Raw genomic sequence first — 17,485 nt, 5'->3', positions numbered from 1 at the left:
GTGCCAAAAGTATCTGTTACACTGTAGATTTTCTTTTATAGAATCAATTATTTACAAACAGTAAAGAAAGTCTAAAAATACTAAAATTCATGCCTCAAATTCCATCTCAAACTACACTGAGTCACAGAAAAGGGCAGCAACAAATGACCAGATGAAACACTTTATATAATTATATACTATGTCATATCCAGTATATAGGGACTATAAAATAGGAAACGGTAATAGTTAAACACAGTAAACTTAAAAGGGTATCAACACTGATTTAAGTATAATATTAATGAGTAACAACAGAAAATCAAACCATCAAAAAGCAGTAAAGTTCGTGATCTGCAGAGATGAGTTTTTGGATGCTTTCCAACACTACAATTCTTTGGGAATCACCATACAAAGAAATGACCGCACAGCTTTGGAGACCCCCCAGTAGCCTTGGAGGACAGATGGCTTGAAGCCACTGTTGCCCCAAGAAGGAAGTTCCCTTTCACCTCTACTCTCTAAGCAGTTTCAAAATGCTCTAGTTTACCAAGTTAATAGCATTCACTCAGGCTCGCATTAAGAGTTCATGTCATTCTACATCAACGCTCAATTATTCATTCATGTTGACAAATTAAAAAAAAAAAAAAAAAGGAATGACTCTCCCTTTCAAGTGGATTCCACTTGTATTCAGTGGCAATTAATGTATAAATAATTTAACACAAATAAAGAGAACCCAGTGAAGCGTTAAAAAGATGTTCATAAATGAAACCAATGGGTTTTTATCTACTTGTATACATTTTAATAATTTCTAAAAATATATTTTAGTTTTTAAATTAAATTAGTCTCTTACCTTTCATTAAGCACATCATGTACAGCAGCCAAGATATTATCCAATTGTTTAACTAGTACCTTAAAAAAAAAAAACACACATTAGTTATAACTAGACAGCACCTTACTTTTCTTCTTATTCTCAGGCCCCAATTAGCAGTATCAGGTGTACCATAAGTTTCCTTTCATACTCTTAAAGAAATTTATCCATAAGAAATATATAGCCATGATAATCAATGAAAAAAATAAACTAAAAATACTTGTTTTATGTACTCTGAAATGCATTTTGGAAGGAAGGGGTTTGCAGCTGCAGCATGCATAAATTCCTGAGCCAGGGATCAAACCCGAGCCACACAAAGCAGTGACCCTAGCCATAGTAGTGACAACACTGGATCTTTAATCCACTGAGCCACCAGGGAACTCCTGAAATGCACTTTTTTTTTTTAATGGATTGATGGGTAAAGAGGTAGAGATATATATGATAAATCAATATGGAAAAGTGTTGACTGCAGAATTTAGATGCTATAACAGTCACTGTAAAAATCTTTCAGATTGCTGTGTATTTGAAATTTTTCATAATAAAATGGGGGGAGGGTTGGAGGACGCTTTGCTGAACCAAATGTTCATTTGACTCACCATACTATTTTCATTAATTTTCTCCTGATCTATAGCAAGTTCTTAATTTAACTTTAGGAGAATTACTAGAGGAGAAAGAAATTTTTAACTGCTCCTGTACTTTGTTCTTTTTTTTTTTTTTTTGTCATTTTAGGGCTGCACTGGCAGCATATGGAGGTTCCCAGGCTAGGGGTCTAATCAGAGCTGTAGTCGCCAGCCACAGCCACAGCCACAGCCACAGCAATGGGGGATCGGAGCCACATCTGTGATCTACACCACAGCTCACAGCAATGCCAGATCCTTAACCCACTGAGCAAGGCCAAGGATCAAACCTGTGTCCTTATGGATACTAGTCAGATTCATTTCCGCTGAGCCACAACGGGAACTCCCTTCTCCCGTACTTTGTTCTTTAAAGGGTTTTTCCATTTATTTAGCCCTGGCCACCAGACCAAAATTAACCTTCAACAAAATATGTTACCCTCTACCCCATATTCACATATGAAAAACAAAGAGATATTCTGTCCTGGAACACACACACACACACAAAAAAAAAAAATTCTGAGGACAAAAGAATAAATGCATGAAAGGTAAAAGCACTTTATTGCAGAAGGAACCAATGTAGTTTCAATGTTTGTAGATAAATTACATTAAGTTCTAAACTATCATAATATGGGCTAAATTAACCTGGAGTAAGGAATCCCTATTATTTTCCTTATAAGCAAACCTTTTCTCTTCTTAAACCACTCCAGATAACATTATCTACTGTAATATGGAAACACAAAACTTATCGACATTTCCAAACATACTATACTGACCAGCTTATTTTCTGGTTGCTGAATAAACTCTTTCAACTGCTTTACAGTAGCCAGTCTTCGGTCTCTGTCGTCTTCCCGGGTGATCCTCCGAAGAAGATTCGACAGTCGAGACTCATCAGAATAAGACATCGATCGCTCTGTGAATATAAACATTGTATCCACTGAGTATGAATCAACATAGAAACTTTACAGCCCAAATATTTTAAAGTATATTAAAAATCACAGTCCAGCAGACAATAAAAGCTCAATGAATGCAGGTCCTGTAATACCTCTGTTCATCATTACAAACCCAGCGCCAGCAGATGGCCAGGCACACAGCAGAATCTCAAAAAAGATAAACCTACGAAAACATCTCATTTCAGATGACCAACTGAGAAAGAAAAAAGAAAGGCTTAGAAATTATTGTCTTTGGATCGGTTCCAAGCCGTTTTCAACATCCAGGTAAAGAGCATGGTTATAGCTAAGAAAGGCTACAGGTCACGGTTAAAGTCTCTATCAGGCAGAAACAGACATTATGTTTCTATTTCTCCCTCAGGGCTCCCACTGGAGGGGAGCCTCCTGTTCACATGGCCATCATTTTCTTGAGACAAAGTTTTGGTGCACTGCAATCACACATTCGGTTTAACAAATGTCTTATTACCACCTATCACGTACGAGGCATGCGAGCCCTAGGAAAGTGGCAAATCAAAACTTGTCTTCTCTTTTTTAATGACAAGAACAAGGAGGAATGCTCAAACAATGTTGAATACTACTAATAAAGATTTTAAGCACTAGATTTTTCTTTTTAAATTTTCAGCTCTGCTATTTATCATAACCAATGTACGTTAACATAAAACCACATTAAAGGGCCTGAATTTCATTTCTAATGAATAAAAGGAAAATTGGATAATAAAAGAAATTACAACATCTGAGAGAAGGAATAGGGTTTTCAACAATCCCTATCCTATACAGTATTTCAGTAAAATGACTGCTAAAAATGTCTTTAGGTTACTAGTCAGGACATCCAGGCTCTATCTACAATTCTGCCCACTAGCAAGCTGCTAACTCCGAGCTTGCAAGGAGAAACTAGACTAAGTCAGTTTTAACTCTATCATACCTGAAAACCTAAGATTTCAAATACTTTTAAAGAAGAGTATAGCCTTTGACTAGGTCATTCTATTTCAGGAAATTTATCTAAATTATTTTTTAAAACTAGATGCAAAAAAACCCCTTACAGGAGTTCCCGTTGTGGCACAGTGGTTAACGAATCCGACTAGGAACCATGAGGTTGCGGGTTCGGTCCCTGCCCTTGCTCAGTGGGTTAACGATCCGGCGTTGCCGTGAGCTGTGGTGTAGGTTGCAGATGCGGCTCGGATCCCGCGTTGCTGTGGCTCTGGCGTAGGCCGGTGGCTACAGCTCCGATGGGACCCCTAGCCTGGGAACCTCCATATGCCATGGGAGCAGCTCAAGAAAAAGGCAAAAAGACCAAAACAAAACAAAACAAACCCTTATATACACAATTATGCTCACCAAGATAACACAATACACACACACATACCCCTTACTGGGAAAAAAATGGTCATAAGCAAAATGTCCAGAGTAATTACATCCAACCAAAGTGTATAAATCAGAGATCTTGATTTCTTAATCAGTTTTAACAATAAAATAAATGTCTCTTTTAGAAAAAAAATGATCATCATTACCTCTAATCCTATGAATTTTGAGGCACTTTACCTACACAGTGAGGCCTGTATTACAAAGCACGAAGCAGTAACTGCATTTAACTTTAGAAAAGGACCCACTCCATGCACACCCATACTCTCACACTAGAGCTCAAGAGCTTGCTGCAGTAAGACCTCACCATACACTATGCATTCAGTATAGTATAATCAGGAAAATCTCTTCTTTAAAAATCCTACCCAGTCTTCTAATCTTATTTTAAGAGAATTCTCTTTTTAAAAGTATTAAAAGACCTTTTTTGGAGTGCCCTGTTGGCCTAGTGGGTTAAGGATCCAGCACTATCACTGCTGTGGTGCAGGTTCAAATCCTGGCCCAGGAACTTCCGCTTGCCAGAAGAAAGAAAAACCCTTCTTGTGGACTTTGTGCTGGGAAAAGAGTTCACAGGAAAAGGAACGCTAACAATTATCACCTGCACATATTTTTCAACTCCAAGTAAGCTACCCGACTCACGCACGGGCAAGGGATTGGTACAAAATGAGGCATTCAGGAGCAGGCTCAGTGGAGGCATGTGTGATTGTGCCCGGTTTGCTCAGCCTTACCCTGTGATTTCCTCATGTCTTTGATGGCTAACGCACGACTGCCATGCTGAATACTGGTGAACTCAGGGCTGGTCACATTGTTAACCCTCAGCTCTTGCCCCAACGACTTCCGACCATAAGTATTTTCCCCAGATCCTCCATTGACACTGTAGCCACCTAAAAACAGCAACATTTACATTATTTCAACAGGGCTCTTTGTTTCAATCAATGAATCCCTGACAGTTCAGGTTTTTATGACCTATTCCGTAGCTCAACCAGCCTTTGCTTCTACTCTTTCCCTGTCATGCATGCGTTGATTTTTTATCTTCAATGGAAGATAAGAAAAATGGAAACTAACTCAGATTTTGCACTTAAAATGTTTTAGAAGTCTAGAGGAGAGACAGTAGTCAGGAAAAGACTTCAGCTTTAGTGATGATATTGTATCGGATGAGGGGGCAAGGGGAGAGAGGCAAGGAAACTGCATTTATGTACTATATGTATAAAAAGAACATTTAAAACTTCAATTAAGAGGACAAACTTGGAGTTCCCGTCGTGGCGCAGTGGTTAACGAATCCGACTAGGAACCATGAGGTTGCGGGTTCAATCCCTGCCCTTGCTCAGTGGGTTAAGGATCCGGCGTTGCCGTGAGCTGTGGTGTAGATTGCAGACGCGGCTCGGATCCCGCATTGCTGTGGCTCTGGTGTAGGCCGGTGGCTACAGCTCTGATTCAACCCCTAGCCTGGGAACCTCCATATGCCGCGGAAGCGGCCCAAGAAATAGCAACAATAACAACAACAACAACAACGAAAAAGACAAAAGACAAAAGACAAAAAAAAAAAAAAAAAAAAAAAAAAAAAAAAAAAGAGGACAAACTTATGAAGTTTCAAAAATAGCACTGTGGGAGTTTCTGTCACAGCAAAGTAGAAATGAATCCACCTAGGAACCATGAGGTTGCAGGCTGGAGCCCTGGCCTCGCTCAGTGGGTTTAAGATCCGGTGTTGCCGTAAGCTGTGGTGTAGGTCGCAGAGAGCTCGGATCTAGCGTTGCTGTGGCTGTGGTGTAGGCCAGTGGCTACAGCTCCAGCTCCAATTGGACCCCTAGCCTGGGCATCTCCATATGCCATAGGTGCGGCTCTAAAAATCAAACAAACAAAATAGCACTGTGTTTATATTATATTTAAACACATTAGAAAAAGAGAGGTGGGGAGAAGGAGGAAGAAAAGGAGAGGAAGGTAGTTTAAAAAAACAAAACACACAAAATCATGCCTCTAGCAATAAGTAAATACATATACCCTTTTCGTCATTTTGTATGTCAGCGTGGATTCTGGTATCATCGTGCCTTTGCCGAGACACCACAGCTGAATTTGAAGGTTGCAGTCCATAAGAGGAAGACCCACCCCTATCTCTGGATGAAGAATATTTTAAATTATCTGGGTCGGCTGATGCACTATCAGTTCTGCAAAGAGAGAAGAGTTTAAGGTTACAATTTTAAATATTTTGATAACCCAAAACAAAAATTTTTTAATACAAGCCTCTCTCTTCTCATTACTATTATATATAAGCACTCCAACGTCTAAGAAGAAGTCTTTCAACTGAGAAGGGATTATCAATGGACAAAATACCAGCTTTTCCGCCCCTTCTACTATTCTAAAGACTCATTCAGAAATATAACCACCAGGATTAGGGTGATCAACTCATCTTGCTTTGCTGAAAACTTAACCAGGTTTTAGCACTGCAAGTTCCAGGAACCAGGAACCTCCTCAGCCCCAGGCATACAGAGACAGCTGGTCACCCTGGTCCAAGATTCTTTTCACGTGACTTGATAAAAGGAGTAATTCTTCCTAAATCTCCTCCTCCCAAGAGAGGGTTAATCAGTGGAAAAATTACAGTCTTCCCAGTCACAAAAATAAAAAAAACACTGGCAACACACCAGGCACGGACAATGTGTCACCAAAATTATTTTTAAAGTTCTGCCTCATGGTAATGTGGCACTCTCTCTCACCTAAATTTGTAACTTGACTATTGGGTGGGAAAATAAATTACAGAATGAAATCTGAAAGCAAGTTCAACAGGACACAAGGAAAAGAACACATTAGCTGCAAAGTAAGATGATTTTAATGTATGGCAATACTGAAGAATTCATGGAAGATTCCTTATACAAAGAATATTTATTAAAATTATAAAAAGAGAGGAAAATAAAAGGTATCAGGAATCCAATAAAGCTAAAGGTTGGAGTCTATAATCTATTTAAAATTCAAGTATTGGAGTTCCCGTCGTGGCTCAGTGGTTAACAAATCCGACTAGGAACCATGAGGTTGTGGGTTCAACCCCTGGCCTCGCTCAGTGGGTTAAGGATCCAGAGTTGCCATGAGCTGTGGTGTAGGTCGAAGATGCAGCTTGGATCCCACGTTGCTGTGGCTCTGGTGCAGGCCAGCAGCTGCAGCTCCAATTAGACCCCTAGCCTGGGAACCTCCATATGCCATGGGAGCAGCCCAAGAAATGGCAAAAAGACAAAAAAAAAAATTAAAAAATTAAAAAACAAAATTCAAGTATTGCCCTGGATATTAATAAACAAGTGGTATAGCCCGAGGGTAAAATTAGCATCCTTACTAAGGATCAGCTCTACGCCTCCATGTCCTCATCGGTAAAATGGTGAGCTAAGCTTTACCATTGCTCATGAGCCTTATTCTTCCTACCATCTACCATAGTGTATTAAGAAATAAGACAACACTAATCACTCTATGGCAGCATATGAAAAACATCAAGAAAAAGCCTCCTCTGCTACTGATATTTCTTTTGAGAGGAATAACCTTCTGGGGGGAAAAAAACTGTTATGATACTTCCTAAAACTTCTGCACCGATAAATTATTTGGAACAGTTAAAGATACTGGCAAGAGCAGTTCCTCAACCCCCAGACCCCTTTCCTATGTGGAAAAAAATAACTGCAGGGTTTGTATATGTATTTCATTTAGAGTTTACCGTCCTTTCCTTGTCTCACCCACAAGAACACTATGAAAAGTTGCATATCCTCAGGCACCCTGATCTGTACCTACTGCAACCACTGTTAATACAGAATACAGACAAATAGGTTCAATGAAACTTGGATATATAAGTGGCACAAGTCTAAATTATTCCTAAAGGCTCTCAGTCTGGAACTTGATAAAATACCATAACCCAAGCATACTAACTAAGCATATAACTAAGGCTCCATAATGCAGTAACTTCTTCAAACATTCAGAGTTCACTTGGTGACAAAGCTCAGAACTTCCAACATATGAAAAAATAAAATCTATGGAATTTCAACAAAAAAAGTATGAGGATATTTTCTAAGTATATTAAGTCTATAAGCATTTAAATACCTTTACCACTAATGGAGCATAAGAATTATTTAAATTAATGTAATGATATTCTCCATGTATCTAAAAATAACGAAGTAAATGAGCACCTATTATAAACCATAACATAGCCATTAATCTCTAAAAGGGAATTTAAAAATAAAAGCTTATGAGCTTCTCTGGTAGATTTTGAACCTGTCTGTATATATGGCACCTAACACAACCTGGAAAAGTAAGCTGTTAGCAAATGAATGAATAAAATATTCTGAAACATTAAGATAAGTGAAATCTATCAATATTAAATCTTAAAATATTCTAATTTTCTAGTTTTCATTATGCTTATATATCACATATACTACTCTTACTATGAAGAGTTAAATATTTGTATCTTTTTCTGGTGACATAGCAGTAAACACAAGGCAATAGAGAATATGGGTTAAAAAAAGATCTGGGCTCAAATCCCAGCTCCAGCAATGTAAACGTATGTCTAACTTTGCACAAGGTTCTTAATTTGCAAGCCTTGGCTATCTCCTGCATGAAATGGGGACAATACCTAACATGGAAGGTTGTTGTGAAGCTTAAAAAGGTAATGAATTCTTAAGAAATACTTAGCTTACAAAGTATACTCAAAGTTAATATGATCATAATACTAAATATACTCAAAGTTTCCAGTCTAACAGATAAATATACAAGTAGTCTATGAGCATATGAATACAATCAAAATAAGTGTTTTATACTCAATATATAGCAATGATTTTAAGTTCTTCATTTAAGAAATTAAGCAAACTATTGCTACCAACAAATCCATTTCTATCTAACCAGGAAGCATTTGATTTCAAATTAAATTGGGGGGGGGGACCAAAGAGGAATAACTTCCCAATTTGTTAGAAATACATATTTTAAAATCTCATGAGTTAGAAGCACCAAGATTGCTTCCCCCAGAATTTGGGTTTTCAGAAATGTAACAAAAAATTCACTAGGGCAGAACTACTGTCTCAGAACTGACAAAACTCCCTGGTTGCTAAATTCTTTTACTACAAACTGATCAAAACATTTCTAACAGAATTTAAGTTACAGGAATTCTGAACCCCAAAACACAAAATGGTTCAGCATTTATATGAAATCTCTATTTTTATATCTAGATAGTTCTCAAAAAGTCAATATCAGGCTGTTAGCACCAACAAGTTCATCCCAGTCCAATAAACAGAAAACTGTTAAGAACGGAAATGAGCTGCTTAAGATGAGGCAGTCACAGGCACAAAATAGAAAATGCAGATTTGAACTCAAAGAGGCAGGCATAAATGTTAAGCTAGTTATAAGGACTGAAAAAGCTATCATCTGCCAGAATTAGTGTCTCCATTTAGTGATAAAAGAAAACGTATCTGTTGAGACTAAGTATCCTAGCCAGGATCCAAAAATACCTCTATAGCCCCTTTAATACTTTAAAAATACTATGGAGAGAGAGAGAGGGAAAAAAAAAGAAATGCATAAATTCCCCAAAGTGATTAAAGTGAAGTTCAAGCCTGATGTACATGCCACATGAGAGGTAAGTTTCTAAAGCTCATACCTCAAAAATCGCATACTGTATAATATGGAGCCTTTGTGATGTTTTTGCATCAAGTCAATCTGTAAGACAGTAGTTACAATATTAGTGAAGACAGTGGGTTAAAACATTTGTTGTTCAAACATGAAGCAAATATCATTCACGGGTTAGGTGCTTTTAGTAGCACTATGGCCCTCAAGGGTTCATATGTGGAAGCAAAAATTGAAGTGGGATGCCACTCTGAACCTTAGAGAGGCTTAAGGTGGCAACAAAATTTTTTTTTTAGTACAAAAGAGAATTTAAATGTTAACTGTAACATACAAATCACATGCAAATATAGTTACCACTCGTTTTAGTTACATATTCGCCATTTACAGAAAATGTACTAAATCTGAGAGGTTATTCATTTTCAATGACCCAAACCCTCAGACCTCACATCAACCACGTGTTAGGGGATAGTAGCTCTTGGCTAAATGTGATCTTTGGTCCAGTTCTTCTAAGTTTTATGAAAAGCAACTAAGGAAGGGGAAAAGCCAGCCTGGAAATCTGAAGTTAGAGAATTCCCTATCAGGAAGCATTTCCATAAAGCACCCCAAAATGACTTGATGCAAACACCACACCTAGTGGTGCCACTGGAATAAGCATCATGTTGCTTCAAGTTGTTTTGTTTTTTTAACTAGGCTTATTAAGGGATTTCGCTTGCATGGTGAAATCTAATTTGTAATGGATATCAACCAGGAAGTGAGATTTGCACTAAAGCCAATGAGATGGGAATGCATTTAATCTCCAAAGCAATGGTACTCAAAGATATTATCACTATCACACAGCAGTTGTAGGATATGCTGTTTTCATACTGACAGGTAATACCACTAAAAATGATTTACCTTTTAAAAATAAATTCAAGGTTATTATTGTGATGTCTCTTACTCACCTGGATTCAGACACTTTCAAAAAAAGATAAGAAAAAGATAAAACTATGCATATCTCTGGGACTTGTGTACATTTTCACATTAGAAACACTGCTCTAAAATATGAATCTATGGCTAAAATTCACTTGGGAAGCACAGGGACTTCATTATACAAAACTCCACAGGAGAAAACAGTAAGTTCAAATTTAATAAAACAGAACAGAAACATCATGCCTAAATTATATACGTTTATCTCAGTTTTACAATAATGAAATACTAACAGTTAATATAATTTCTTGATGAAACTTCCTTAGTTACTTAAGTATTGAGTGTCTATAATACCAAATCTTAATCACTTACTTATGAGCTCTTTATTATCAATTTTATACACCAATCAAACCTCAACTAAATAGTCTCTGTAGCCTCAAAATATGTATTTAACTACTGTTGTAGAACTGTAAAGAATTTTACCTTGCCCAAAGAAAGGTCTGGCCTTATTAACCCTCAGCTTCTGGAAAGTAATCTCTAAACTCTTGGAACATAATGCCTAATGAGTGTCCCTGTCCACCTGGAAACTTTGGGACATGCCAGAAAGTATAACAATGTGATCTATGGTGGGGCCTTTGGGTCACATGGATAAACTCAACCTCCAGTAGGGCTGGAAACTAAGTTCATGCACATGGGCAGCTGACCATGGAGCCCAAATAAAAACTCTGGACACCAAGGCTGGGGGGGGGGGGGGGCTTCCATGGCTTGTTATACTCCCTACTTGTTATCATACATCAATACCAGGAAAGTAATACTGCTGACTACTCCACAGGGAGAAGCTCCACACTTGGAACTTTCCTACACTCTGTCCTGGGCAACTTTACCCTTGGCTGATTATATAATCTGTATCCTATAGCTATAATAAACTGTAACCATGAGTATAACAGATTTCAGTGAATCCTGCAAGTCCTTCTAGTTAATTATCCAACCCAAGAGTGGTCTTGGGGACTCCCAAACTTACAGCTGGTATCAGAAGTAAGAGTGGTCTCACGGACATGCCCCCTCTAACTCTGCACCTATATTTAAAATCACTGAACGTACTCTAATTCAAAATTTAAAAGGTTGTAAATTTTGTTTTTAAATAATATCTTTAGCAAACATAGTAAAGATTTGACTTCAGTAGAGTTTATTGCCCTTCCAAGGAATCTCAAATACCCTCTATGGAAAAACCTCTAAGCGTATTAACCAAAAAGGACAAACAAAGCAAGTAACTAGGAGCTACTACATTAGATTCACCTCATTTAATTTTTACCATAATCCTATTTTGATTATTAAAGATGATAAATTACCATTTTACAGAGGAGGTAACAAAGACTCCGAAACTGACCTAAAGTTGCACAGCTAGTTAAAGGCAGAGCCAAGAACTCAAACTCAGTTTTTCAACACTCACCAGTCTGTCAACTTTATTTCAATAATCCTCGGAGTTCCCTTTGTGGCTCGGTGGTTAACGAACCCAACTAGTATCCATGAGGATGTGGGTTCGATCCCTGGCCTCACTCAGTGGGTTAAGGATCTGGCATTGCCGTGAACTGTGGTGTAGGTTGCAGATGTGGCCTGGATCCCACGTTGCTATGGCTGTGGTGTAGGCCAGCTCCAATTCGACCCCTAGCCTGGGAACCTCCATATGCCCCAACTACAGACCCAAAATCACAAAAAAGAAAAAAAAAATCCTCAAATTCAGCTATATCAGCACACACAGCCTTTCTTCCCATCATACTCACATAACAGAACAAATAATCCTCTGGATCCAAATACTGACCTATGTTCTGAGGTATGCCTTGGATCTCCGACCTTCCTACTGCCCATCATATCATCATCTGAACATACTTATTATGTCCTTCCCGTTAAAAAATAAAAGCCTCAACTCTTTTTCTCTTTCTATATCTAATTGTCTAGATAGACTCTTCACAGTCCAGTCTCTTGAGAAAAATTTGTCTTCCTAAACTTCACTCACTTTTCAACTCACTACATATAACCAGGGTACCCCCCTCAGCCCTCCACATAAAACTGTTCCTGCCAAAGTAGCGACTGCCACCAGTGGCCTACTTGTCTCTAAAATCCCATAAGCCCTTTTCAGTTCATCCTGCTCAAAGCTCCCTAGTGACTTGCTTTTGACAAGTCTCTACTCACACTTTCTCAATACCACTCTAAAGCTTTTTTTTTTTTAAAGTAACTGCAATTCCAGTGACTTCCTCTTTTTCCCAATCCAAGTACTTTCTTAATTTCCTTCTCTCTCTTTTTTTTAGGGCTGCACCCATTGCATATGAAGTTTCCAGGCTAGGGGTCAATTTGGAGCTGCACCTGCCAGCCTACACCACAGCCACAGCAACCCCAGATCCTTAACCCACTGTGCAAGGCCAGGGATCGAACCTGTGTCCTCACGGATACTAGTCAGATTCCTTTGCTAAGCCACAAGAGGAACTCCTCAACTTCCTTCTTTAATTAGTTTAGATTTCATGGTCTCTCATTTCAATAACTCTTGCCAATTCCCTTAAGCTCCCTTAATATTTTCCTCACACCAATTTGGCAAAATCCCAACCCTGGATAAACGCAATGATCCATCATCCATCACACATACCATGTAAGCACCACATTCCCAGGTCCTGTAACGTTCATCTCCCATACTCTACATGCACTCTCCAGACATCATCCAGTCTCTTCAGATTCCTAAACACTCTCCTAAATACACCACACACACACACTCTCTCTCTACTTGACCAAGAAGGGGGAAAAAAAAAGATATCATAACACACCTGCACCCAACTCTTGGCCTTGATTAGGATTCTACCTACTTCTACCTTCTCTTTTCAAGACTCTCTCTTGTGCAGCATCTATCTTTCCCATCAAACTGAATCCTCTCTTCAAACATGTAAATTTTTCTAATACCTCCCATTTAAAAATACAAAAACATTTAAGACACTCACATACACAAAACAAACAGAAAAACTCCACCAATCCCAGGACCCTCCAACCAATTTGCCTTCACTCTCTGCAGTCAAACTGAGAACTGTATCTTCTCCCCATCCCATTTCTTCACCTCTACTAGCTCCTGATCCAACTTCTGCCCCATCACTTCTGGCAAAACCAGCTAAGACCACTAGGTTGCTAAAAGCAAGGTATATTTCGGACTGCTTCTTACTCATCCTCACACGGTTTTCACACGGGTTTCCTCACACAGGTTTTCACACGGCTGCTGAGCAGGGTTGATCAGACTGTGGACTGCACAAAGGTGCCTTGCAGAGAAATGAGGTGGGCTGAATGAAAACTTCTTAAAATCTTTATATCCTGAGAATTCGAAATAACCAGATTCTTCCTGTCCTTTGGCTTGCTGGATGTCATACTCTGTATTTCTTCCTACTTCTCTGGCTCTGCTTTTTTCTGAACCTTTGAAGGCTTGCTCAGCCTCCTCTACCAAACTACTAAATCTTGGTGTTTCTCAAAGCCCAACCATAGGCCCTCTAGTCCTCTCACCTTGTACTCTCCCCCTCAATCCATGCTGATGGCAGTACTTATCACCTGTATGACATTTTTCCCAGGTCTAGGCCTCCATCATAGATGTCCACTCTGAGGTCAAGACCTATACAACTGTTTAGAAATACAACCTTAATGTTTAGAAAAGCAATCTTAATGTTTTATTGCCTCAAACACAACAAGTGGCTCCTTTCCTCCTGAGATACCATTATTAGCTATCTTCCAATAAATGGCACTATTTGGTCAGACATAGTATGTTTCCCACCTCCAATTCTTATCTCTGTCCCATTTCTCCTCCACGCTGTAATAAAAATAATTCCTAAAAAACACAAATCTGATGTCCTCCCACTATCCTTACCATCTTATGTACCTTATTTCCCTTTTCAGCTCTATACACCCTTATAATCTTTTTACACTCTATGCCCCATCCATCCCATTCAGTGCCCTAGAAAGAATCACCTTGCTTAGCTTAGCCCCTGACTGCCTGCAACAGCCTTGTCCTCGGCCCTCACCAACCCTAGCTCATTTCTTTATGTCCTTCAAGGTTCAGCTTTCCTTTTCAAAGTTTCTGATTCCCATGAGGCTGGCTAGGAGACCCTGCTATATATGTATATATAAGCGCTAACAGAGAACCTAACAGTTCCCTTAGCTCTTCAACACCACTTGAGAAGTTATTTAACTGTGTTCTTCCAGGAGACTGTAAATACCAGGAGGGCAGGAGTCTGCTGGTGGTGTTTATTATTGTCTCCACCGCCTGGATGGTCTACCAACTACCTGTTGACTAAACGACTGTCTAGTTTCATAATAGAGGCCCTTCTCTTGACTCTGGAATGCAGTCCCCTAATCTAACCCAACACTCACTTTTCTTCAAGATTCAACCTAGAACTCATACTCCCTTTCGAAATGTTCTACTAAAATCAACAATATTTTCTCCATTATTTTCTACAACAAAAGCACTAATTAAGAGCTAATGACCCCAAAAGGTGAAAGTAAGATACTGCCAACCCTTTAAGAATTGACAACCTAAAAGGAAAATAATTCTAAGTCAGTATAAGTTCCAATTAGGAGTAGAAAATGCTCTCTCAGAGTTCCCTTTGTGGCTCAGTGGTTAACGAACCCAACTGGTATCCATGAGGAAGAGGGTTCGATCCCTGGCCTCACTAAGTGGGTTAAGAATCCAGTGTTGCTGTGAGCTGCGGTGTAGGTCGCAGATGCAGCTCGGATCTGGCGTAGGCTGGCAGCTATAGCTCCAATTAGAGCCCTAGCCTGGGAACCTCCATATGCCGAGAGTGAGGCTCTAGAAAAGACCAAAAAAGAAAAAGAAAATGCTCTCTGATTTCAGAAAAAAATCAATCATTCAGCTCTTTCTTCAAACTCTTACAGCACTCCAAGTGCACACCACACTAGCTTATACTTTAGTAGTTACATGCTAGCTTCAACATGCTTACTTGTTCGAGATGTTAATATTGAAGGCAGAAGCATTATCAAGCACCACTTATCTTTCATAGGGAAAAGAGAACAGCACAGTGGTTGTTGCATTGAGAGCAGAAGAGAACTAACTAGAAGATGACCCTGGATCCAAATTCATCATGACCATTTAAATTAAGTAAAACTTTTGTCTTCTAAGTTAAAAATTCTGTAACTATGGAGTTTCCGTCATGGCACAGTGGAAACGAATTTGACTAGTATCCATGAGGTTGAAGGTTCGATTCCTGGCCTTGCTCAGTGGGTTAAGGATCCGGCGTTGCCATGAGCTGTGGTATAGGTTGAAGACGTGCCTCAGATCCCGAGTTGCTGTGGCTGTGGTGTAGGCTGGCAGCTGTAGCTCTGATTAGACCCCTGGCCTGGGAACCTCCATATGCCACAGGTGTGGCCCTAAAAAGCAAAAAAAAATAAAAATTAAAAAAAAAATTCTGTAACTAAAATTTGGTCTATGTTTATGATCTTAAGAGCAGCTTTTCTTTTTTCTTTTTAGAGCCACACCCATGACACATGGAAGTTCCCAGGTTAGGGGTTGAACCTACACCCTCACGGTTACTAGTCTAGTAACCACTGAGCCACAATGGGAACTCCAAGAGTAACTTTTCTGAACACAAAAAAGAAGCCAGTAATAGAAAGGGATGGCTTCAGCAATGTATTTAAATGAATTCTGAATTTTTTTATCTACTTAATATGCATTTTATTCTTTTACAGTTTTATTAAAGTATAGTTGATTGATTGATTCTGTCTTTTTGCCTTTTATAGGGCCACTCCCATGGCACATGGAGGTTCCCAGGCTAGGGATCGAATCGGAGCTGTAGCCACCGGCCTACACCAGAGCCACAGCAACGCAGGATCCGAGCCACGTCTGTGACCTACACCACAGCTCACGGCAATGCCAGATCCTCAACCCACTGATCGAGGCCAGGGATCAAACCCGCAACCTCATGGTTCCTAGTCAGATTTGTTCACCACTGAGCCATGACAGGAACTCCAACGTATAGTTGATTTACAATGTTGTGCCAATTCCTGCTGTACAGCAAAGTGACCTGGTCACACACATACCCATTCCCTTTCTTCTATTATCTTCCATCATGGTCTATCCCAAGAGACTGGATATAGTTCCCTGTGCTATACAACAGGACGTCATTGCCTGTATATTCTAAATGTAGTAGTTTGCATCTATTAACCCCAAAGTCCCAGTCCATTACACTCCCTCCTCCCTCTCCTATGGCAACAAGTCTGTTTTCTATGTCTGTGAGTCTGTTTCTGTTTTGTACATACATTCATCTGTGCCATATTTTAGATTCCATACATAAGTGATATCATATGCTATTTGTTTCTGATTTCAGTTAATATGAGACTCTCTAGTCACATCCATGTTGCTGCAGATGGTATTATTTCATTTTTTTATGGCTGAGCAGTATTCCATTGTATATTATATGTACATATCTTCTTAATCTGTTCATCTGTCGACAGACATTTAGGTTGTTTCCATGTCTTCACTATTGTCTATAGTGCTGCTATGAATATAAGGGTGCATGTATCTTTTCGAATTGTAACTCTGACCAGATACATGCCCAGGAGTGGGACTGCCGGATCATGTTTAATATGCATTTTAAAAGTATTACTTTTTTTTTGTACAAAAGACACTATCAGGACAGTGAAATGACAACTCACAAAACCAGAAAAAATATTTTCAAATCATATATAAGAAAGAGTTTACTTTCCAAAATATATAAAGAACTCCTATAAAAAACAAAGACAATCCAATTTAAAAATAAGCAATACACCTGAATAGATGCATTTCTCCAAAGACATACTAATGGCCAATTAGCACATAAAAAGTTGCTCAACTTCATTAGTGATTAGGAAAATGCAAATCAAAACCACAAAGAGAAGCAACACCCACTAGGATAGTTTCCCGCCCCAAATTATTTGTTTATTTATTTGGCTGCACTCATGGCCTGCAGACATTCAAGGGCCAGGGACTGAACCAGTGTCATAGCAGTAACCAGAGCCACAGCAGTGATAATGCTGGATCCTCAACCCACTGAGCCATCAGGGAACACCCCCATCCAAAATTTTTTAAATAGAAAGAAACTAATGTGGTAAGAAGTGGAGAAATTAGAGCCTTTGCACATTACAAAGAGAATGAGAATGTAAAATGGTACAAATCACTTTATGTATTATTTGCTTTTTAGGGCTGCACCTAAGGCATATGGAAGTTCCCA

The 17,485-nt window shown here is 39.0% G+C and overlaps 1 protein-coding gene across 6 annotated transcripts in view; it reads right to left on the bottom strand.

The window, feature by feature from the left end:
* SMG1 (SMG1, nonsense mediated mRNA decay associated PI3K related kinase) overlaps window positions 1-17,485 on the bottom strand; it is a 104,450-nt gene that overhangs the window by 70,431 nt on the left and 16,534 nt on the right. For 2 of the 6 annotated variants that reach the window (XM_021086549.1, XM_021086552.1), the window contains exons 2-6: window positions 9,370-9,428; window positions 5,760-5,923; window positions 4,490-4,645; window positions 2,232-2,368; window positions 824-882 (exon numbers count right to left, since the gene is read on the bottom strand). In XM_021086549.1, the coding sequence (XP_020942208.1) occupies window positions 824-882; window positions 2,232-2,368; window positions 4,490-4,645; window positions 5,760-5,923; window positions 9,370-9,419 (566 nt within the window). In that variant the 5' untranslated portion in view covers window positions 9,420-9,428. Of the gene's footprint in view, window positions 1-823; window positions 883-2,231; window positions 2,369-4,489; window positions 4,646-5,759; window positions 5,924-9,369; window positions 15,512-17,485 lie in introns of those variants that run through there. The other 4 variants (XM_021086547.1, XM_021086548.1, XM_021086550.1 and 1 more) reach the window with 3 other exon arrangements.

This window comes from Sus scrofa, chromosome 3 (assembly GCF_000003025.6).
Source record: "Sus scrofa isolate TJ Tabasco breed Duroc chromosome 3, Sscrofa11.1, whole genome shotgun sequence".
Lineage (NCBI taxonomy): Eukaryota > Metazoa > Chordata > Mammalia > Artiodactyla > Suidae > Sus > Sus scrofa.
Note: the sequence above shows the minus strand (reverse complement) of the source record. Positions and strands in the feature narration are given on the sequence as shown.